The sequence below is a fragment of the Filicampus tigris genome, chromosome 11 (assembly GCF_054856515.1).
Source record: "Filicampus tigris isolate MCC_2025a chromosome 11, RoL_Ftig_1.0, whole genome shotgun sequence".
In the NCBI taxonomy this organism is placed as follows: Eukaryota; Metazoa; Chordata; class Actinopteri; order Syngnathiformes; family Syngnathidae; genus Filicampus; species Filicampus tigris.
In genome coordinates, this window is record NC_141227.1 from 14,107,057 (window position 1) to 14,131,990 (window position 24,934).

Sequence of the window (24,934 nt, forward strand, 5' to 3'; positions counted from 1 at the left end):
CGTTATGGCAAAAGAGGGTCTGAAAATGTCTGGCAGTTAATGAATTAAAATGAATAGAAATGCCATCAATCCATTTCAGTACCATTGTGCTCATTCTGGTTCGTGCGCCTCGGCTACCGGGGTGGTAGCATCGTATCATACATGCATGCAGACACAAATTAACAAGAGTTTCACAACTCCTCAGTAAGCTTCAGTAATACTAGACATTCTTTGTAGAGGATAAATAATATATGCATGTGAGTATCGTTATATTGTCTGTCTTGTACATTCTTCGGCTTCATAACACACACAAACAACAATCAAAACCGCTTGCCTTTCCGCTGTTGCCTGACGCGGGGATAAATATAAATAATGGCGGGGAAAGTGAGAAGGTTGAGGAAGGAAGCTCGGGTAGAAGAGGAAATGGACATACTGTGCTGTAGTTATGAATTCACAGATGGATCTCTTGAGTGTGCTGAAGGCTGAACTGGTGGCGCGCAGGAAGTAGTGGAGGAAACAGAACAAAATGAAGGTTGGCTCGAACATCCCTTAAGCACAAACTTTGTTGGAGGTAAAAATGAGGTTGTTATTTGACCTCTTTGTCCATTTTTGGGTATATCCTATCATATGACTTGTGTTTAATTCACCTCGTCCACATCAGCCCTGGGCTTTTTCCTTAAAGTTATGTCCGATCAAGTTGCTCAGTCGCCTCTTGGCTCACAAGACTGCTTCTTCTTTTATCGCTTCCAGAGCCGCGCCTTTACTTTGCCAATGCTCCTGATTTATCTACACGGGTCTGCCGCGCACAAAGACGTGGAGCTAAATCCTTTGCAATATACTGTAGGTGTGCCGTTGCCTGAGAGGTTGACTTGATGGCCAAAAACTCAGCTTGAGTCTGTGCTAGCCTGTCACTGTGCTTTTTATACACATACGACACAAGTAACCAAAGCCTGATGTGTGGTTAGTGCAGTACGTGAAGAACGGAAAGCGAGAGCCAACATTCATTACAAAGCCCAATTACGTCATTGCAAAACAATTTCATTTATTCCTTTAATTCACTCGGCTTGTTTTGCATGATTGCTCATTGTTCTCCACACCTGATATCTTGGTTTAGCTGGAAACGCTTACAAGCCTGGAATTAAGAAAGATCGATAGCCACTTTGTTTATTTTGGTTGCGAAAAATTCAGGCCTGGTCGCTCAACAGCCAAATTTTCAACAGCACATTAGACAAGGAGTCACCTCCATGCACTTACTTGGACGGATGAAATCACATATATCTGGTCTTAATTAATATAAAGCACAAATCAATCACTCCATCTACACAATGCGGAAAGGTTTAAGTACTCGTATGTCTGGAGGGAGCAGTAAACCATTGTCACGCACTACCACTCCATGTGCGGTAACCTCCATCTCCATTTGCCATTTCAATGGGTGGCATCTAATCATGTTGAGTAAGGGTAGCAGAAGGTTGAAGCGGAGGGCCTCACGATGAACAAAGCCGCATCCCAATTTACGGCTCGCAGTGCGGGAGGCACGGTTGCACTTCTTTGACTATGAGGGGTCACCAGCCAGGGCTCAACACCTTCTGATCCTTTTCAAAAGTAAATCAGGTATGTCAAACTGTGATCAGCTGAGAGCACATTTGAGCAATGCTCCTTTCAGGCAATACTCCTTCTTCTTTGGGATCGTGAGTTTCGCTTCGCACACTCGAGCATTTCAATTTAATACTGTACACGTAATGCCGACTTGGCAAGAAGTGTGGATTGGCTTCCTGTTCCCAGAACCTCCAGATCATGTCTCATTGCTCTTTGCCGTGAAGCAGGACGATGAGTTCTGAACTTGTGACTTGACCTGAACTTCATCACCCAGCTGTCTTGATCACTGATGCTTTTCACCTTTGCCACATTGTCCCAGCGCTGGCAGACGTGTGTGTTGTTCAAGTCCAAATCTTTTCATCCGTTACATCCCTGCATGCTTACGCTTAATAACTTGTTTATCTGCTTCCTCTGCTCAGTGTCCTTCGGTGAACCTAAGACGAGATGCAGTTCAGCAACATGCCACTTGATTTAGCTTCACACCAATTCCTGTTGTTGTTCTCTATCACAATGGTTCACTATCGGGGCACCAAGAGTAGGTAGGTTAGACCCTGGTGAGCACAGGTAACCCAGCTAAGGCTCAGCATATTTTTCTAATGATTCCGCATTATAAAACAATAAAAACTATCCAAGTGTTCCGTTTTTTTTCATGTGCAAAATAGAAAGTCAGCTCCAGTAACAAAAAGAGTCACATGAAGAATTTTGCTGTTTATGTTCAAGCGAGTGGAAAATCACATGTGAGCCAAGTCAGAGTAAGAGTAAGATTTAGTGGAAGTTAATCTTTGTGTATAATTACAACCTGAAATTGTGATTACTGCAGTCTTAATGCTGATGCTGTCACCAAGCTGAAAAGCAAAACAATATAGGAATTGAATTCAGATCTGTAAAATCGTTTAAAGCCGAAGTCGACGCAATTTTTTATTTTTGTCAGGAATATGTTCTATGCAAGCCCACTAGTTGAAACAAGGCATTCTGATAAATATTGCGCTTGTGGAATAAGTGTCACGGCTCAGATTCAGAAAACAGGTCAGCCGTGATTGGTCGTTGTGAGCAGTTGTGATGTCATTTTCAGTCGACAGAAGACAAAACGGCCGTCCCCAGAGATGGCTAAAAACGAGTGCATTTTGCTGCTTAAACTATATTCCACAAACGCAAAATTAATCAGAATGCCGTGTTTCAATTAGTGGGCCTGCTGGGAACATAATCTTGAAAAAAAAAATGTTTGGGTTGACTTCCGCTTTAAAACAGCATATCGAGAAAACCAAGACAACATGCAAAAATATCACAGAGAGCTGTACATCCCTGTGAGTGTACATTCCTGTGCACATACATTGAACTGAGGTTACATCATTGTATCACAAAAGTCCCCAAATCAAATTCAGATTCTGTCGGATGTGTTTGCTCCAAGACTCGTTTCAAGACTCCGCCTGATCTGCAAGTGACAGACAGAATGTGTACACCGCACAACAAGTTGGTGTAGCGGTTATTGCATCTGTTTATGATAGTACAGCTGCATAAAATCACAAACAGATGCATTAAGCGGCTACTGATGAGAGGTCAGCCCATCCCTGTAATCACTATCAGACCCTGAGAGAGACATTTACCAACTGAGACAGCGAAACACATGGGAGACATTAGCACTGCTAATGTGGGCTCACATATAATATACTGTACAATGTGGCCCGAATGTACAAAGCATGGAGATGTGATGAAGTTACACGTGTGTTGACTTTTTCTACAGTCCGCTGCTTAAGAAAACATGCTTTTTCAAGTACCTTCTCACTGAGACCTTGGACTGCTCTTAAATGACTAAGAACTTTTTTATTGTGATGTATCGACTTGTCACAAAGCAGAACCCCTAAAGTGGAAGCCAATCTGTTGTGTCGTTGGTTGACTTCCAAGGTGTTCTAATTTCAAAACAGTTTGCACATAGAGAATAATGTAAAGTGACGGAATCCGTTGCAGCCTCAGACTCTTGCCGTCATTCACTTTTCAATGCATGTACATTATTTACATTCCCAGCTGTCTTACTTATTTTTCTTTTGGAAAAGTTAACCACTGTGTGTACATCTCATGTAAACAAAACAAAAACTAAGTAAAAAAAAAAAAAAAAAAGAACAACAACAACCTCACACTTATCACACTTTTAAAACGCCTGGGAACAGGAGAGTGGTTACAGACCGATACTGTCACCTGGTGGCTCTTGATGGACAGACAGATAGACACTCTTGTGTTAAATTTCTGCTTCTTTGGTTATCGCACTTTTCTTCTTTACCATCAAGCACCTCTCTCCATAGGCCTCATAGAAGCACAAAAAAAGCCATAGAAAAAAGCCTAGCTGGTTGAGTTGATATGTTAGAAGCTCAAGATTTTACTTTTGAGCTATATTTTTGAGAATATATATATATATATATATATATATATATATATATATATATACAATTTGACTTTGCCCATTCGATCTTGACAATCAGAATGAGACCATAATGAAAAAAAAATCTCATCAATCTAGGCGCCCTTTGGCCTTTATTTATTTAGTAAATTCAACCATTTCAGACACGACACATATTGGATCCATCTGATTACGTTGTAGGAAATAGCTCATTTTGGCACTTAAAGGGTTTGCTGGGAAGAAAGTCGATGTTCAAGGAAAAAAATCACTTGGGAAATCATTTCCTAACACCAGCGAAAACAAGTGTGAGGGAAGTTAAATGCCCGTTGGCGTTTGAAACAAAATCTAGTGGAGCTACTTTACAGATAATTAGGTGCACATTTACAATTGGGGATATGCACAAGCACAAATTGATGGATGGACAGATGGATTTAAAAAAAAATGCTGTAAAAAGTACTAAAATGCACTAGGTAGGTGAAGTTCACAGGGTGAGAACTCAGTCAAATCAACCATCTGCTTAGACCCTCGTAAAATAGATTCATAATGCGGCATGACATCAAACCTAGTCATCCAAAAATGGGAGACGCAAAGGCTCTCAAGGACAAAAAAAAAAAAAAAAAACTCCACAATCCTTTTGCCTTTACTCAGAAATATATCCTGAAGGCATTGGTCATTTTCCCAACTGTTGATGAAGGCCATATGGAGACAAAGCAGCACAAATACATGCATGAGATAAAATGAAGAATCTCCACTGATTAATTAGATAGCAAATACCACATAAAGTGTTGCCTTCAATGCACATAAACATTCAGCGTATTTTGGGCCCATTTCTCTGAGAAGCAAAAGTCAGCGAGCACTGAGGACATAAACCTGTTAGTGTTAAGTCTTTAAATCTTGCTCCATGTGTTATTCTACTGTCAGAATGGAGAGCGGCGCAACACGGCAGCGCTAACACACCACACACCCTCTGGGAGGTGCACTCTACCCCCCTATGCCAAATAAATCTGCAGTCCCCCAACATGGGCAGGATTCATTACATGCACTCTTGTTCACACATAAAGGCACACACTAAAATGAAGATGGACAGTTTGGCAATTCACTAACTCCTGTGAGCGTTGTGTGGGCCATCAAAAGAACTTCCCTGGTCATTACAAAACATCAGCATCACGCTGTGCAAGTGGTAAATGTTCCAATTCTGTCATGTTTTTCTACATTTTGGCTGTGTCCCACTCAAATTTAAATGCAAGCACAACTTAAGTGAAGCCTTGTGAGATTCTGAGAGAACAGCCCTCACATGATTGTGACAAATCAGTACACATATCTGACATCGCTGCATGAATCAATTTTTTTTTTTTTTTTACAAAGTAGATCAGAAGGCATATTGCCAGAATATAGTTCAAGCAAAGTGTGGAGAGTTCCTGTACCCGAAATGCATAGGTGCAGTCAAGGGTGTGGTGGCCATTGGGAATTTCGCCAGATTCCTGAACGGCCGGTCCATTTCAGGGCTGGTCGAAATCTCATGCCCTCCAACCCTACCGTCGACCATGTTCATTAATAAAACATATTGCAATAGCTGCTATAGGTGCTTGTATTTGTATTTTTTGTTTACGTTTCCTTTCTCAATGCCATGACAATGATTGTTTCATTATTAGTGCACTTGTGAAGTCTTTCAAACAGCCACAAAAAATATTTAAAATATAGCTTGTGTACTGGAGACTATTGAAAATGTGTTTTGTGCATGAAGCTCTTCAATTCAAACAAATGTAATGTAGTACAGAATATTGGTGAATAGAGGTCATTCATTCACCACTGTACAGCCAGCTACAAGATCCCTTGAGACCACTCAGACGTATTTGTTTAAAAAATATAGATTTAACGATTTGCCATCAAACCTGCTGTCAAGCATTGCGGCATCATGCTGACCGCAAAGCCTTGCACAGAAGGGTGTGCAAGTACTGGAATGGAGGGAAAGTTGAATGTGTGCAATAGAGTGCAGGATCACTAAAAAGGTGAGCAACACCATCCCAAAACAAACAAGTAGGTTGCACAGCTACTGATTACAGTGGAATTACGAAAGCAAAACATTACAGGACCATTTGCACTCGGCAGAAATGCAGCATATCATTCTGCAGACAATCCTGAGTGAGAACTTTTAATGCTCGTAATAGAATTTATATCTCAGACTGGGGAATCGCCTCACATTTCAACAAGACCATAAAGTCAAGCAGCGTGCCAAGAAAATACAAGCACTGCTTAGGGAAAACACTGACAGTCCAGAAGCAAGATATTGACTTGACTCTGGAGATGTCTGAAAATGTACAAGCACTTACACTCATGTGTTTTCTATGCACTTCGACGAAAATTATTCCAAATGTCTGGAAACCTTGAAAGCATGAGAATGTCTGTAAGGTAGCCACGGTACGTAACAAAACATCTCCTTTCCTTGGTTTAAAAAGGCTGAATTTACACAATAGATGGAGGGCAAAACAGATGATAAGTTTACATTCCCCACTGCATCTCGACCTTACAGTCACAACATTGTGAGCATGTATCGCTTTTTTCACAACTTGAGTGATTCATCATACGTTTATTTTGACGCATTCTGACTCCTGTGTGGGTGGCTTTATAAAAACAATGACCTAAAACGAAAACATGGTCTGCACATTGAAGAGCTTTCTGCGATAAAGCTGCAGCTCTTGCGAAAAAATAAAAGGGTTTGCTTTATTTAGCATGTCCAGTGTCTTCATAACATGTTTTAAATCCTGCAACAGTTTTCAACCCTAGACTGCTCAAATGACTTATTTTTCTTTCTCCAACCCCCTAATGTAAAGCCAAGAAGATGTTTTAATTAAACCCACAATTTATTATTGCAAAACATTGGAAACAAACTTCCTCTGAGGTACACAACTACTTGGAACCGTTCATATTTATATCAACAATGAAGTGTTGTCTTTTCAAAAACTTTCCCATTACTAAAGAGCCAGAAATGTCATTTTCATTCATATTTCTATTTGCTTGATAGCATCGTATAATATTTTATAGTAAAGACACACACAATCTTTATTGCCGTTATTTATAGTTAGAAATATAGAAAATTTACTTTTTCATTCGTTTTATAGAGCTAGTTGGGTCGCCAAAGTGCCTGCTCACCGATCAAGTGTGAACTTAAAACTATCAATTAAATGTTTTGGTATCTGTCCATTTCTGAAAATTTGTCTGTGTGTGAGCTATTACTGAATTATTATGTAACAGTAGGGGCAATTTACATGATAGCTCTGAATCCAATAATGTCCATGATTTCATAGTTGAAAGTGCCAATTTGCATAGTTCCTATTCAAATACCTGGGCGGGGAGTGTGAAAGTGAGCAGCCGGCCTTGCCTCAGATTATCAGTCACTCACAAAAAGTAGAAATAGAAGAGCGTAACAGTATTGGTAAAAAAAAATAAAAAATTCCCGGGGGCATATCGAGGACACGCAGCATGGCATTGACGACCACCATTCTGGGCTCTTGTCACGTTTCCCACAAACAGATTACATCACATGGTTAAAAGGAGACCTCTAAATAGGCCGAGTAAAGACAGTCTTTTCGTCTTCGTTTATTTCTAAGGTCATCTTCTTGAGTTGCAGTGAGTCAACTAGTAACCGAAATAGAAAATGGTTGAATGGCGTCATCTGTAGGACAAGAAAAGAAGCAGAATCCATAACGCCAGCGGAGGGCGCTATCGCACAAGTCACAGGCTACTCGACATTCTCCGGCACCGGAAAATGCTTTGGCAGGACGCAGATGTTGTGTAACTACACGTTTTGTAAGTATGTATCTTTCTCTTGCAGGTGCATGACTTATTTTCCATCCCATCATTCAAATATTCTTAGCAAATTCGTCTGTTATGTGCAGTATTGTTCGTCAAGTCGTTCGCCTGCTTGCTAGCCGAGAAGTAGCGTAGAGGCTAGCCTAGCGCATATATATAAACAATGGACTGTTGTTAGACACACACATTGGCAGGTTTGATGAAATTGCTGTCATCGTTCAGAAGAGGTTTATTTCAACCTAACGTTTCGTGACACAGACGTGATTCTTTTTTCACGTATCGAAGAACGGAAAACCATCGCATACGTGGACAGGCAACCGTCAGATAGACTCTCGTCTGTTACGTGTTCTGAATGCTGTCATATATATCACGATGTTCATACAGCAGTAACAGTAGTTGCGTTATCAGAACGTCATTAAAATATGGTAAAGGGCCTGCCTATACGTTGTGCAGCCACATCATCATGCCAGTAGATGGGTCAGAGGCCCCCTCCTCCCTCTCTGAGCCGGCCAGTGCGGCTCTCACCAGGACAAACTCGGAGGAGAATGGAGGCTCAGCAGTTTTTTCTCAGGGCCCTGAGGCTGCATCTCCCTGCACAGCTGTCAACGAAGCTGGCGGATGTAACAGTGGTGAGAACTAAAATCTTGCTCGCTGAGTAATTTTGCTTGGCACCTCTACTAAAACCATTGATCATGTTTCCAATTATCATCCACCGTTTTGTTCAGGTGGTAAGCGTGCCGGAGCTTTGCTGCATATCGACCGCCAGCGCATCCAAGCAGCATCTGCCAGTTCTGGGGCTGACGAGCTGTTCGGCCTTGGCGTGGCCGTCTATGACCAGGATGTTCTGGAGCAAGGCGTCCTGCGGCAAGTGGACGAGGCCATCCAAGAGGCCAGTCAGGCTGCTGCAAAAGCCGAGGCCGAGAAGGAGTACGAATCGGTGCTGGATGATGTCAGGTAAAAATATAATAATAATAATAATAGATTTAAAAAATAAAACCTTAAAAACGACCAGCGCAACAGTGAGCAACCCCAAATTGCATGCATGCATGCATGCATACATACATACTGTAACAGAATTTGATCATGTGTTTGACACAAATAGAATAAAGAAAGAGTAGTAGTAGTAGAAGAAGAAATTCAGAAGCTATGTTAATGGTGTGGTTATATGGTAATACTTTGCTTTGTAATTTGTATTGTGTTGAATAAATTGTGAGAAATGTTGTACAAACTCTGACACCACCACCAGCTTGTACTTTGCCCCCTCACACAACTTTGTAAGGTAATCAAAGTATTTGACACACCTTTCTGATATGATGCACCACTTGAAACTACAACCAAAATTATAACCATTATTAATAATTAATAGCTCTCTGAATGTTGTATCATCAGACTGCAGTTTGCATAATGTGGGCTGTAAGTTTAGATAATTTAATAATACTTTGAACTATATTTGTTTTATGACTAGCATATTTCCATTATTATTATTTCCATCTGGCTTTTAGGTCTGTGACGGCATCTCTGAAGCAAATCAATAAGATCATTGAACAGCTATCCCCATATGCTTCATCGAGTAAAGACATCAGCAGGAAGATTGAATCGGTCAAAAGGCAGAAAGAAAATAAGGTATTGTTGTCAAGATGATATTTTCATATTCATTTGATAGTGACCGTAGTAATAGAAAGGGTTTTGTGTGTTGTGATTCAGGAGAAACAGCTCAAGAAGGTCCGAGCCAAACAGAAGCGCCTTCAGACTATTTTGGGAGGGGAAGTTACCCAAAGGTTTGAAGATGAGCTTTTGGCAGAGGGTGCAGAAGACACAGGTAAGGTCACGACAACAAATGCTGTTTACTGAAAACCCAAGTTTGAACGAAATTCAACTGAAGCAAAAAGAGAGAAAGACAAGTCCGATAGGAGAATACAGTATATTCTATTAAAAAGTCCATTTAAATGTTGATTCTGCCTTATATTCCAACCTTGAATTGTAGCTTTGACAAATATAGTATAATGTAAAGTGTCATTCAATATTAAGAAAAGCTATAAATTAGATTATTATTACTACTACTACTATAAGATGCCATTTCAGTATTGCACTTCAGTTTGGGGTAGATCTATTTATTTTTTATAAAACTTCATCTATGACCTTGAGGAATTATGTTGACTTGCCCCAAGTAGGAACTCCAAATTCGTGTGATGTTCCAGTGTAGCAAAATGTCCAACTTATTTGTTTCTGTGATATGCGTCATTATTATCTCTCAAGCATTTGGCCAATACTTGTGTGTGTGTGTGTGTTGTACCAGAGCCTGGCCCTTCTACGCTGGGCAGCATGCTCATGCCAGCACAGGAGACCGAGTGGGAAGAGCTTATCCGGACAGGTCACATGACACCTTTTGGTACTCGAATCCCACAGAAGGAGGTGAAGAAGGAGCCTCGCAAACTGATGCTGGCCGAGAACTCTGCGTTCGATCAGTACCTGGCCGACCAGGCCAAGCTGGCGACTGAAAGGAAGAGGACTCCTCATGTGAGGAAGAAGAGTTCTGGTACGCACGGGCAAGAGTCCAAAGGAACCTCTTCCTCTCCCAAAGACAAGAAAATGCGTAAACGCATGCGAAAGCTCCAAATAACTGCTCTGAAGGCCCATCCCAAGGCGAGACCCAAGTCTGAGCCACAAGCGCCAAAGCCAAAGAGAAAACCTCAAATTGAAGGCGACGAGGTTGATAGCGATGGCTCCGAGTACCTGCCGAGTGACGAAGGCTTCGATCCCGATCAAGAGGAACGAGACGCCATGGAGGAAGGCTTTGGGGAAGAGGGTGACGATGACGAGTACGAGTTGAAAGCCTACAAGAGGAAGAATGACGCGAAGGGAAGGAGGCTGTTCAAGAAACAGCAGAGTGATGACCAGTATTCTGATGAAGAGGGTGATGCCGAAAGTAAAGAGAAGAAATGGAAAGATGACGGCAATGTGGAATATTACAGACAGCGGATACGGTAAAACCTTCACTGCTGCAAACAAACACGTTCAATTCAAAAGTTTCTCTAAACGTTTTCGGGGTCAAGCCACCATCATGTATCATCACTGCAAAACCGCAACATAGTTCATAAAACCTTGGAATAACTTCACAAGTCAGTTTAGCTGTTGTTGTTTTTTTTGGTTTGTTGTTTTTTGTTTTTTTTTTTTAAACAATTTTGAAATATTTTTGTCTCGCTTGAAGGGTACTAGTGATGATGAGGAAGGGGAAAATGTAAAGATAGTCAAAGAATAGGAACATATTTCAATACACATTGTAGGTTTGTAGATTCTTCTGTCTTATAATTTGGTCCGATTCCATTTTTGCAGAAGCTCCGCAAGCACGTATGTCTTATTTACTCGTTTTTACGAGCTTGTGAGCATCCTTTTTTACCATATCTCGTAACAGAGCCAAGTGTTTTAACAGAGGCACAGGTAGATTGCACCTGATTATCAAAATATTTTTTTTCAGACTGTGATGGTCAAAACAATTTCTTTCTGTGCATTCTTTTTGTGCAGCACATTTCCAATGGCTACCGGTCAACGGTGTGAATGTGAGTTTGAATCGTTGCTTGTCTATGTGGGCCTTTTGATTGGCTGGCGACCACGAAGAGTCCAGTGTGTACCCTGCCTCTCGTCCAAATTGAGGACAAGCGCTGCAGATGGATGGACTATTAAAACGTTAGCACTAAACCGTGCCCGGACAGTTGATGCAGATTTTATGATGGTGACAGTTCAATGGATTATTGCACTTTATATTATTTCCTGTGGTGAATACAAACAGCGGTTCCAGAGGTTCCACTGTTGTTCTGTGTAACAAAGTTTGGGCTGCAAGTCTTTTTAGGAAAGTGGACAATTGGCAAGATTGAGCCTCTTTAGTTTATATAGCATATGGACTGGCATAGTGGAAATGTGCTATTGTTATTTGCATTAGTTAGTTGGTTTGTGCTGGCTGCGCTTTGCCAGAAGAGAGTTAATCCCAGATGAGATTGGCAGCTGTTTCTTGACGAAGCAAATTCACTCCCTGCTCTTTTTCGCCTTCTCGATCTGCCCTAATTATCCTCCTGCACGTTTTTTTTTTCTAATTTATTTTTTTATTTTTATAAGCTCACTCACTCACTCCCTCTCATGCTCAAATTAGGGGAAGAGCAGCCCTAATGAGATTTCATATTTATAGCCGCCAAATAAATTGTGTTGGCATGTGTCCTTTTTATTTTTTTCTGCGCTACAATGATTGGATGTCAGTTGAGCAGCACCGACACGGCACGGCTGGGTGAGGCCGGCCTTGCGAGCAGTGATGTTATTAGGAGCAGTTTGTAGTTGGGCGGAGGCGGAAAGGTGGTGATGGTGTTGGTGCAGAGGGGGCAGAAAAGTGTAATTAACTGAACCAATGCTTAGTCTTGACTTAATTAGAGCGCGCGGTCTCACAGGCCCAGCTAAAGGAGCAGTTTTGTGGCAGGGTGACAGGACCAGGCCCAAATGAAGATGGATTCTTATCCCCTCCACCTCGCACCTTTCTGGGGAACTCGCACTACTAATTGTCTGTATCAATCTTCATTTGCTGCGTGACGACTCTGCCTCTAACTGCCTTTTGCTGCGCCACTATTAAACCCTTTCTCCTTTACATTTACCTCTCTTTTTGGGGCGTTGAGCTTTCAAATCATCAGGGACCACTCCTAACAGTTGCCTTCCGCACAACTTTGGTGGGGTTTCCATCCATTTATTAGTTAGCCCTTAAATGCATTATGAATCTGTCTCAGACTCTGTTCAACTTAATAACGTCATTAACGCTTTCAGACAAGCTCCTTACTCATTAACTACTGCGTCTGTTTTCATACTGTGACTTCATGAGTCCGTACTTTTTCCTGCTAGGAGGTGGAAGCGACTGCGTCTTCAAGAAAGGGAGGAGAGGCGTGAAAGAGGCGAGGAGCTGACAGATGACAGCGATGCAGAGTTTGATGAAGGCTTCAAAGTGCCTGGTTTCCTCTGGAAGAAACTTTACAAGTAAGTTGTGTTGATGTGGGGTTTTGTTTTTATGATTATTATGATTTTTTTTTTCTGTCTCAGAGTTACCCTACACCTACTGTTAAAGAGATGGCCATGAAAAGTTAATTTCAGGGTCTTGTTGCTACATCTGTCTAATGACATCCTTTGTTAGCTGTTGACAAATTAGCCATGTTGCTAGAATACAAGCTACTTAAACATCCTGTCCCTTACAACATAATACCGGTATGTTCCAAATGATACCCCCTTAAGTCTGGATAGTAGACAGTGTTGGACTGCTGTATTGCGTGCCACCTGCCAACATGGATTTGGGACAAACATGGGACAAAGGTATCGACTTGCGCTTTTTAGCAATTTATTGAACACTGTGAAAACAGTAAAACACATGAGCACAATGAGCTAATTCACGCAGGAGCTGTTGTTGACCTCAGCTCACACTCAGACACTCACACAGACTCGTTTTCCGGCATCACGCACCGCCCCCTCCTCTAAAAATACATACTGTGGGCTCTCTGTCATGAAGTTTCATCAATTTGTGGATAAAGCTGGAACGTAGACCCTGCGGCGAAGAGAGGTTCACTTTATATGTACTGTGATACTCATAGGAGTCATACAGTGGTTTTAAGAGCATCTGTAATGTCATGCCAAGTTTGATTTGGATCTGATGCAGAATTTTGGGCGCCAATGTACAGATTTCAACATGTTCTCACGGTAACATTTCTGTCAAACTTAGTCAGATCTGTGCGTAATCTATCGTGCTAAACCAATGGTGCTGGTCGTTTTACGTTGCGGTTGTGCACGTGCGTATTGTGCGGTCAGGTACCAGCAGACTGGAGTGCGGTGGTTGTGGGAGCTCCATTGTCAGCAGGCAGGAGGCATCCTGGGAGACGAGATGGGTTTGGGTAAAACCATCCAGGTCATCAGCTTCCTGGCCGGACTGAGCTACAGCAAACTGCGGACCCGAGGCTCCAACTACAGGTGCGCGCACACAAAGCCTGGCCTGAGACTCAGTGTCTGTATGGTATGAATATTTGATTAGGAGGATTTCTGCTTGAGTGTGCTCGTCTGAATTATTTAACGTGTTTCAATTATCGGACTCTTGACTTTGGTCCTGCCGACATCAGAGAATACACTGACACCGTTTGAGCGAGCCTTTTCATGAACACTTAAGAGGAATCTCGGAGTCATGAAATGGCTACGCAGCGGGAGCGGGGGGCCATAAATCAAATGGATAATACATGGCGGCGGGGTGGTGATAATCTGGTTTTACTGCACAAATAACAGTTGTGCATTTGGTAGGCGGAGCTTCCCCGTTGGTCAATATTCTGTCTGCTGTAGAAGTCCACAAATTGATTGCTTGCAAACTCAATTATGGTCCAATATCAATAGCTTCCACTGATGCTGAGGTTCATACCAGGCCATTAGTGCATCTTCGAGGGTGTGTTTGTGTGTACGTTTTCTGTAGATTTTCACAAGCGCGAATTTGTAAAGTGATCATTTAAGTAAGTGTTCTGTTGCCGCCTTCGCTTTCTGCCTCACGCAAGCACTTCCTTCCACTCGCTGGGAATTGCCTTTATTTAGTTTAATTTGGTTTAGGAATTATTACTTTAATTTGCCAATGAAATTTGCTGATATTTTCTGCAGTAATAAAGCCTTTGTCCTCCTTGTTGACACATTCTCTGCATTCGCTTTGCAGGTACGCCGGCCTGGGCCCCACCGTCATCGTGTGTCCTGCTACGGTCATGCACCAGTGGGTGAAGGAGTTCCACACCTGGTGGCCACCTTTTAGAGTGGCCGTTCTTCATGAAACGGGATCTTTCAGCAGCAACAAGGTGTGTTTTTTTTCCTTTGTTTGTAATTTTATGGAAGTTTTCATAGGTCCTCCTATGTGAGCTATAAAGTTTTCAATGGAGTCTTTTTCCTCTGGGGGGCACTAGAGCACTATTAGTTCCTGAAACTACACAGGAGGGGAAATGCTCTTTTGTAAGATGTTTTTTTTTTGCTGTTGTAGGAAAAGCTGATTCCCGAGATAGCATCATGTCACGGCATCCTGATCACCTCATATTCAGCAGTGAGGAGCTTGCAGGACACCCTGCAACGCTACGACTGGCACTACGTCATCCTGGATGAGGGCCACAAGATCAGAAATCCAAATGCCGGAATCACCACAGCCTGCAAACAGGTGTAGTGCATCACACGGACAGATACTTCACAAAGTGAAACTTTGTTGTTTGCAGTTTTTGCTAAGTTGAATGCATTTTGAATGCTAGTCTATACTCTGACATTTTTTAGCACGATATCTGCATACAAATGTCACAGGAGATTTTCATTTTCATTGACATCTTCAATTTCCTTCTCCCTCCCTCCAGTTCCGCACCCCTCACAGATTCATCCTGTCCGGCTCCCCCATGCAGAACAATTTGAAGGAGCTCTGGTCTCTGTTTGATTTCGTCTTTCCAGGGAAACTGGGCACTTTACCCGTCTTCATGGAGCAGTTCTCTGTGCCCATCACTATGGGAGGATACAGCAATGCCTCACCTGTCCAGGTACTGAACTACGAACAGTTGTCACATTTATGTTTGGCACACATTGGCCTGATTCACAGTATTTTGTGTGCAGATGGTTTTGATGACATATGAAAAAAACAATTACATAATCCATGTCCATGTCCATGGCGGTGATGATACCTCTACATATATTTCTAGTTGTATTTTCTCTTTGACATAATTTACTCAAGCATGGTTTGATATTTTGAAGGCTGTCTGCTACATGTTTAACCCATGGAGGTTTGAGAGGTGTGTTTATCACCTGAAGTCACTATTTACATGTTTGTATGTACATGCTAATGTCAAGAGGGGAGAACAGAGCCATTAAGAGCCAAAGAATATACTGTAGAGCAGGGGCGCCCACACTTTTTCAGCCTGAGAGCTACTTATGACATGACCGAGTCAAATTGATCTACCACCTACTAAAAATGCAAAACACATTATTTATAAATATATTGAGAATTATTTTTATATGTACCGTATATGCTGGTGCACCTTGCATGACTGCATCAACCTATATAGCACAATACAACAATAACAACAAAATGTTTTGTAATTACCTTACTCTGATGACTTGCACTCAATGGAATCAGCCAGGGACGAATGGTCCGGACATTAGCTGCTGATAGCCAGCCTCGAGCAGTAATGCAGCAACAACAATCCGCCCATTCGCTCTCTTCGGCGCGTATAAAACAAGTCAACTTCTTTGCACACTATGCTAATGCTAACAATATTGCTGGCCACCGAGTGAACAGGACGCTGTGTGGCTGTGTGTGACTTAGTATGCCCAGAAGCTGATAAGCGATGAGGCGAAATGGCAACAAAGTTGACTTGTTTTAATACGAGCCGAATGGAGCGAATGGGCGGGTTTCCGGTGCTTCGCTCCGCGTCCCACCGCTCCAAACGCATCATTCGCGCCACCCCGCACGCAACCGTGCCCGCCCGCGCGAAACACATTGACTCCAATTCAAACGCGCCGCTAGAAACGCTCCCCACGCAGTCGGTGTGAACGTAGCATGAACGTAGCATGAACGTAGCAATACGTAGTAGTGAGGACGGATGATAGGCTGGCGATCTACCCACAATGCCATTGCGATCGACCGGTAGATCGCGATCGATGTAATGGGCACCCCTGCTGTAGAGCTATGCAAAGGAACTTTTTGACATCTCGTTTGTGTGTGTTTGTTTTGTGCACGTTTGAGAGAGAGCAGCAAGAGTGGAGGGCTAAATTGTATCCCGCTGTCATTAGTGTCCACTCGTTAATAACCCACTGACTGAACGGATTTAATTATTTAAGATGGCTATCGATGCTTCTTCCGCTGTCGATAATAAAAACCTTTACTAATTATTAATGTTATTAAATGGTCAGAGAAAGCTACGCTCGGCTCCTTCATCCTCTTCTTAAAATTCTCGGAGCGCCGTGGGTTGTGTGTGTCCGTGTGTGTAGAACGACACATGTGTACAAAAGTACATAAAAACATATGGGAGTGGTGGGGCCATGTCTGCATGTGGATATGGGATCCATTACTGGAGCTCGCCTTTACACCCCCATGTGAACTCACTCAGCATCATCGGCTGCCCTCTCTCGCCTCGCCTCTACTCCGGCCAAAATCCGAACCGTGTTATTGCCCACCCCTGCTGTGACGAGCGGTCTTTTTGATCCCTCTGCGCACCCCCAGCGAGTTAATGTTTAAAAAGCTAACTGGCCTTTAGCATAAGGTGAAGAGGGCCACTTTAGTGGTGTGGGGAGGTTCTCCAGTTGTGTCCCCCGAGACAGACAGCACTCTGCTCAGTGGTCAATGACTCGGCGAGCTTAGAGGAGCTAATGGGAGAGCGGGAGAGGGGCTAAATGACAACCCTGAATCCAGGAAGCCTCTATGCTGACAGGTGTTACTGCTGACTGGATTGGCTGCTCTTTTTTAGTCTGTTCATTCTTTAATGAGCCGGGTCACTTGTTCACCTTCAGGTGCAGACGGCGTTCAAGTGTGCATGCGTGCTGAGGGACACCATCAATCCTTACCTCCTTCGGAGAATGAAGGCAGACGTCAAGGCCAGCCTCGCCTTACCTGACAAAAATGAGCAGGTATTTCGCATCCGAGCAAACATTAGTTATTGTTACCGTTATTTGTGTACCTTTTTATGTTAAGATGACTGGAAAAACAAAGTTGAGTAACCTACTAAAAACTTGGTGGAAAGCGGGCTCAAGTATATTACTGCCTGTATTTGCTAGTGGTCGATCATTGGAAGGGACCACATGTGCAAAGTCTAAAATAATTATTCCATGACTTTGCATGGCCTTTCCAGCTGAAGCCAGCTAATAAAGTCCTGCTAAAGTAAAAGGAGCAAGTATTCATTAAGGTGGCCCAGTCTCTGGTCTGTCCTTGAGTCTGATGCCGCTTGACTCCTCAGTCCACTTCAGCTCATTAAGTCCGTCCCCAGAGACGCCCGTGGCTCCAAAACACGATTCTGCCCCTGCAATTTCTCTTCTCGCACGCGCCACTTCAGCAAGGTTCCTTAAAGAGGATGTTCACCGCTCATTACACTTTCTCACGCTTGTCCCCTCCATATGCGTAGGTTTTATTTTGCAGGTTGACACAGGAGCAGCGGCAGGTTTATCAGAGCTTCTTAGACTCCAAAGAAGTCTACCAGATACTCAACGGGGACATGCAGGTGAGCAAAGTAAAACTCAACAGATTTTAGGCGTCGGCTCGTTTGATGCATGTTGCATTAAAAAGATAAGGAGTGCGCGCTTGCGGTCTGGGAGATGCCTTCCAGGAACACAACTAGCCTTATTCATTATTTAACCCCCTTCACTAATTAATTTAGTCCGTCACTTAAAGCCAGTTATGTTTTGTTTGTTTTTTAAGGTTAGAGACTCTGGGTGAAATGATTCTTTTTGTAAACATGCGTTTTGGTCAGCTCCATAACAAGCTTACTTTAGTCGTCTTTAAACGATGTGGAGGTTGTGCAGATGCTGTTCTCACATTAGCCAGACCCTGGAGAGAATCTCAACCCATTTATCACCACTAACCAAATGGACGTGGTTGGAGAGCCGAGGGTGACCACGGCAGATTGCACGCACACACATAGTCAGTGGTCACTCCCGAGTCCATTAACCACCATTACTAATGCAGTGGCCACGGTGCCTTCATCAAAAAACATGGCCCTAATTGTCCGTAAATAAGTTATGCAACTCATCCCTCTGTGGGTTTATCTGTTTAAAGGTACAGCGCTGTGACGACAATGACAATGTTTACACAAAGCTTTTTAATTAGTTAGCTCCTTTCTCAAGATTCAGCGAGCTTTCAGCAGTGCCAATGAAGGCAGAAATAAACAATGAAAATATCAAACTACTTACGAAAGCACGAGTATAAATTCTACAATCAAATACTGTTATTTTCTCAGAGGTTGTCCCCGTAATAGACACTCTGCTCCAATTAGTTGCAAAGGTCCGCTTAAGACAGATAAATGCCTCCCTGTTTCCATCGAGATAAAATATCATATTTAGTAAGTGTAATTACCTCACATCGTTGTGGTATTGCTCATTCACAAGGTGATATTAAATAGTTGTATTTCATGCTTCGCCCATTAGCTCTCTTTTGCTAATGAAAAAGAAGCACCGAAACATGTAAACTATCTCTCAGATGAATTAAGGTGGCGATACACTCGTGTGTGTGTGTGTGGGGGGGGTGCGCGCAAGGGTATATGTGTGTGTGCTCTACAATGTCGCGTGTGTCCATGCTTATGTTTCAGAATGGACAACAGTGTTATATAACATTATTCCAAAAAGAGTTTGCACAATAATGGCCTTCTTCCATCTGCAGTTAATGAAGTTAATGTTACTGGGCATTGTTTGCAGAATAACTGTAAACAGTGCAAATGTAAAAGCAAATTGCAAATTTTTATTTTATTTTTGTTTTTGTTTAGCCCAGCTGCACATATTGAAGACCACGAGTAATTGACACCCCTCCTCCAATGTTTATAATTGCCTGTATTAAAATGTATAGTACATGTACCACAAAATATCATTTTAAACTCATTTTACGTAATCGCCCTTACAAATCAATGTCTTAGAAATTATTTATGGAGAAAAAAAAAATACACTGGAAGTTGTGGCTTTTTTTATGTACGCAAACCTTTAGTGAATCCGGCCTTTAGTCTTTGACTAGAGATGTTTCACTCCATCAATACATCCTTGTTGCCAGTTACTGCTTTCCTATTAGCTTTGGTGCAATCTTGTGGCATCTTAGAGCATTAAAAAAAGGGCAGAAAAGGAAAAGAGGTAATGATAGTATACACAGAGCGACACATGATATGGTGAATTGGGGAATAGTGAACTGCGAGTAGGCGAGGCTTAACCGTCGCTTACTTTTTGTCGGTTCTCTTCAGGTTTTCTCAGGCTTGATAGCCATGCGGAAGATGTGCAACCACCCGGATCTTTTCTCTGGCGGGCCCCGGCTGCTGAGGGGGATCCCCGAGGAGCAGCTGACGGAAGAGGAGGACTTCGGCTACTGGAAACGCTCGGGCAAGCTGATCGTGGTGGACTCTCTGCTGCGTTTGTGGTTCAAGCAGGGACACAGAGTCTTGCTCTTCACGCAGTCTCGACAGGTGACCGCCAAGCCTTGTTTTTTTTTTTTTTCGGTTTTGTTTTTATTTTTTAAATAAGTGTAAATAATTTTGACATTGACATCATTTGTCTCCTTGGACAATGAATGTGGTTGTAGAATTTCTGATCTGTGAGAGGAAGAATGTGAGGCATCTGTTGTCATAGTCGATACCAATGAGATTAGACCTCGGAGGGAAACTGAGACCCTCCCTGTCGGTATCTGTGTCCATGTAATATTAATCTGCTTTAATCCTTCTAGGCATAATTCAAACCCCGACCTTTCCCCGCCCCCCTTCTTTCTCCCCACTCCTGCCTCTCACACACTCAACTCCCTCTCTCTTCCCCTGCAGATGTTGGACATCTTGGAGGTGTTTGTGAGGCAGAACAACTACACGTACCTGAAAATGGACGGCACGACCACCATAGCTTCCCGACAGCCGCTTATCGCCCGCTACAATGAGGTACGGATTAGTCATCCCTAATGGTGCTGAGTGTTTCCCATGAAAATCCCCTCCTGAGGGACAAAAAGGCTTCTGAGGATCCGTGCTCACCCTGAGGTGGGGGACACTAATTGACGGCAAGCTGTTGTTCATCTGGACGCTCTTTACTGCTCACCTCCTGGACACATTAGCTTCACCTGCACAATGTAGCGAGATGCAGTACAAGAGCTACTGAGCATTTACAGAGATAGAAATGATCAGTTTGGACTAAAGTTACTGGTATGTTGCGCTCATGTGGCAAAATAAGAACAAAGTATTATGAATAACAAACAATGTGTGGTATTATTAAAACCACAATAATAAATATAAGTTGAATGTTTTTTGCAGTGTCCAATATCGTCAGTATTGTCACTCATCAGATTGTACACGTTCATAAGAAAGTGGCCAGTGAGCTTGAGGGGTTTGGTTTGTCACTGTTTTTGAAAGAACAAATGTGACAATTGTAGCCCAAAGTGTGAATATTACATTTAACATATTTTTATTTTGTTTTGTTTTTTTCCCCAGGACAATTCTATATTTGTCTTCTTGCTGACGACAAAAGTGGGAGGTCTGGGAGTCAACTTGACTGGAGCCAACAGGGTCATTATTTATGACCCAGACTGGAACCCGAGTACTGACACTCAGGTTTGTCACTCACCTCTTTTTTTCCCTCAGTTTAAATACAAAGACAATAAAACTTGCAAAAGTGAAGGGTCATGAGGTCACCATATATTTTTTGGGGGGGAGGGGTCCCCAAAATTTAGACTCAGTGTCCTCCAAGTATCTTACAAGAGCCTAACAATTCATCAACTTTTCCTTTTTTGCTTTCTCTTTGGCTTTTTTTGCCATACTTATTCCAAAAGAATAATGTGAGAAGACAATCATGCTTGGTGGTGTTGTTGTTGTTTTTTTTTTTTCATTTATTCATTCATTTATTTTTACTATTTCATGACAAAACTTTGAACTACTGAAGCTACAAAAAAAATGCAGAAAAATAATCCCAACAAATAAACTAAGTAAATCAAATTGATTCAGCCTTCATGTTTGTGCGCCCCACAGGCGAGGGAGCGGGCCTGGAGAATTGGTCAGAAGCAGCAAGTAACCGTCTACAGGCTCCTCACTGCAGGCACCATTGAGGAGAAAATTTACCACAGGTGAGACACTGCCATTGTTTTCAGGATTAGTTGCGCTTTTGGTTTTGTGCAAATGAACACACTCGAATCTAACGCTTTTCTGTGTGCACCTTTCAGGCAAATTTTTAAACAGTTTCTGACCAACCGTGTCCTGAAGGACCCCAAACAGCGCCGCTTTTTCAAGTCCAATGACATTTATGAACTTTTCACCTTAGCTGACCCTGATGAAAAGCAGGGCACAGAGACCAGTGCAATATTTGCCGGTATGCATTGTTTTGTGCGCCACTTAAAGAACTTCACAACAGATTCGCTGAACACTTTTTTTTTTCCCCTCTGCATTCCTTACAGGTACCGGCTCCGATGTCAAGGCACCTAAAAAAGCTGACAGAATGCATCATAGTAAACACGCCAAATCAAAGCAGAATGAAATACATGTGAACAATAAACATTCCTTATTAAACAGTTCTCAATCTACATGCGGAAAATTATCTCAGGGTCCAATAAATGGTACCATGGATGCGCAAAACCAGCCAAATGGCATCGATGCAGAGCCGCATTTATCATGTGCCAGACTAAAAATCGACACAGGCCTGAAGCGCAGGGAGAAGAGGAAGCACTGCGACGCCAACAAAGTGGAAAGACGCAAAAAGAAGCGCAAACGTGAAAAGGACGCTCGCTTCGAGGGCCGGCGCATCTCGCACTTAGTGAAAAAGAGAGAATACAGGAGGACGGACGCTGAAGACCAGAAGAAATCTGACGATTACGTTTTGTCGAAGCTCTTCAAAAAATCTGGTACAAACTCGGCTTTATGTGACAAGTCTCGAGCGTTTTCGTGCAGATGCGTATTACGCTCGTTTCTTCTCAGGAATCCACAGCGTGATGCAGCACGATTCCATCATCGAGTCGTCAAATCCAGACTACGTCCTGGTTGAGGCCGAAGCTGACAAAGTGGCCAAAGATGCCCTGAAGGCCCTCAAAGTGTCCCGCCAGCAATGCAGGCTGGCCCTTAGTCGAGCCCCCCCACCACCTGCACGGTACACACCCTCCGTGGGACATCCACACACTTGCTCGTTATGAGCTACCCAGCTCACTTTGTTGTCCCGCCTTTTGCTCTCCAGGAAACGCTTTGGACAAAAGAAGAATTCTCTCCTGGTCGGACCATCTGTGCACACGCTCCCCAATTCAAACAAATGCAAGGTAGCCGTGTTTTTATTTGGGTCATTTTTAGGATACAGATCATTGTACCTTTAGGGCAGCATTAAATCTGGACCATCATGCGTCTCTAAGCCTTTTATGTTGAAGGTTAATCTAAAATGAGTTTGAAATTATATTTGGGGATCATAGTTTGTAGTTATATGTACAGTTTAAACTAGTGATTCTCCAGAGTGTGCTACTAGTACTCAGGCTCACTCTAGTGGTACTCGGCCCAAGTACAGTTCACTTTTGTTGAACTTTTTAGTACAATTCTCTTACTATTTAGGAGTTGTGTTAGTGATCAAACTGTGTTTAATGTTACAGTGACTTGCAAAAATGTTATTTTCCTGAACACTTAGACCTACTATGCTACTGTATTTTAATTTTGGTCATACGGTGGTACTTATTTTTTTAGGTGGTACTTGGTGTAAAAGGTTTGAAAACGACTCGTTTAAACCATTCATATACAGTTCTACCTTGACTTACGTGTGACCCGATTTAAAAGGTCTTCAAGACACGAATCGTCTCGCTGATAAAATTTTGCTTATTTTTAATTTTTTCCTTAAAAAAAAACCCACTTCAAACCAAGGTGTTTATTTACTCACTGACAAACTCAACATAAGGACAAAAAAGAACCACATCATCTTGCCTTAGCAAAGTTAGCGAGTTATCTTAACTCATTCACATGCCATTGACGAATTTACTTGTTTTTTCACAGTCCAGTCTCATATATATATATATATATATATATATATATATATATATATAATTTTTTTTTGTTTGTTTTTTCAAACGTTAGGCTAAAAGAGGGTCTGTCAACAGACAATACTGTATCACATTCACAGGCATATATTATCTGCTGTAAAAAAATAAATAAATAAATTGGGGGGTTAACTAATTGCAGCCTTAGTAGGGGTTTATTGTATTTCACAATGTCGATGTGCGTGCTTCTCTTAGGACGCTGCTATCATAACAAAGACAAAGTCAAAGAAGCCCGACTCAGGGGCTCATTTCAGTGGGGAAGTAGCCGAAAGTGACTCAAGCCCAGCCGCTCTGTCCTCCTCCACCCTGCTGGCTCGCATGAGAGAGCGCAACCACCTCAGCCTTCCCTCCGCTAGCCAAAGAGAGGAAGAAGTCGTCGACGGAGAAGAGGGCGCGGCCGGCAGCTCGCGTGCGGCTCCCAGCACCGAGCACGACGAGCTTCTGGCGGACCTGCGCAACTTTGTGGCCTTCCAGGCGCGAGTGGACGGGCAGGCCAGCACGCAGGAAGTGCTGGAGTACTTCAAACCCAGACTGAGCGTCAAACAGGCGCCCGTCTTCCGAGAACTGCTCAGGAGCATCTGCGACTTCCAGCGCAGGTCCGGAGAGGAGGGCCTGTGGAGGCTCAAGGAGACCTTCCGCTGAAAGCCGAGACAACCGCAACCTCCTCAAATATTTCCGTACAGTGGAACCTGAAACGTTTACTATAATCTGCTCCGAGATGTCACCCAATGCTCATCTGCATAGGATGAGATATTCATTTTTGGAGGCGGGGGTATACTGTCCTTTTTGTACTGTTTTGTTTTTCCTAACTGTAATGTGACACACCTCAAAGTCATCCACTTTTTTATCACAAAACTTTTTGCAATGCAACCAAAAAGTGGACAACATGATCTCAGTCACTCGTCTTCAACTCTTATACAATGTGCATAATCCACTCCAGTGCCTGTTTAAGCACATCTGTCAATGGTTTCATTGTATTTATTTGCTGGTTCTACTTGAATTTATACAAGCGCTTTTGATATTGTCGGTTTACTCACACGTACTACAGTCATTACCTCAAATTTTCAGAATATTGGTGAATTTGCGCTTTTATGACCCACTGTCATAATTTTGCAAAGAAATGGAATGTGCAATAATAAACCTTTTGAACAAGCTGGGTTGTTTTGCTCATGGTTTTTGTTTTTACTGCATGTTTGAACACAATCCGGTATTGCTTGACATCCAAATGTTTTAAAAATGTTTCGAAGTATACAAAAGTAAAACGACTCATTTGAACACCAAACCGTGAAACTCATGCACTGGCATTGAATAAGTTGAATTAATGTCTATATCACTAGCCTAATAATGGCCAGCATCTTGTTTAATTTATTGTGACAAAAAATATTAATGTTTTTTTTTTTGGGGGGGGGGGGGTGGTTAGGTCCTCTCCT

General features: G+C 42.5%; 1 protein-coding gene across 2 annotated transcripts; it reads left to right on the forward strand.

The window, feature by feature from the left end:
- Positions 1-7,673: 7,673 nt before the first annotated feature.
- ercc6 (excision repair cross-complementation group 6) lies at positions 7,674-24,657 on the forward strand. Of its 2 annotated transcripts, none has more exons than XM_086045910.1 (22): positions 7,674-7,778; positions 8,231-8,406; positions 8,503-8,731; positions 9,280-9,400; positions 9,482-9,596; positions 10,074-10,761; positions 12,653-12,784; positions 13,604-13,762; positions 14,481-14,616; positions 14,796-14,966; positions 15,154-15,330; positions 17,297-17,413; positions 17,905-18,000; positions 19,720-19,938; positions 20,287-20,397; positions 20,941-21,060; positions 21,475-21,569; positions 21,666-21,811; positions 21,897-22,340; positions 22,414-22,582; positions 22,667-22,745; positions 23,700-24,657. In XM_086045910.1, exons 1-22 carry the CDS (start codon positions 7,753-7,755, stop codon positions 24,144-24,146), a joined length of 4,173 nt encoding a protein of 1,390 aa, XP_085902036.1. In that variant the 5' UTR covers positions 7,674-7,752; the 3' UTR covers positions 24,147-24,657. The 2 variants fall into 2 exon arrangements, with proteins under 2 accessions (XP_085902036.1, XP_085902037.1); XM_086045911.1 differs by having other exon boundaries at positions 7,685-7,774.
- Positions 24,658-24,934: the final 277 nt, after the last annotated feature.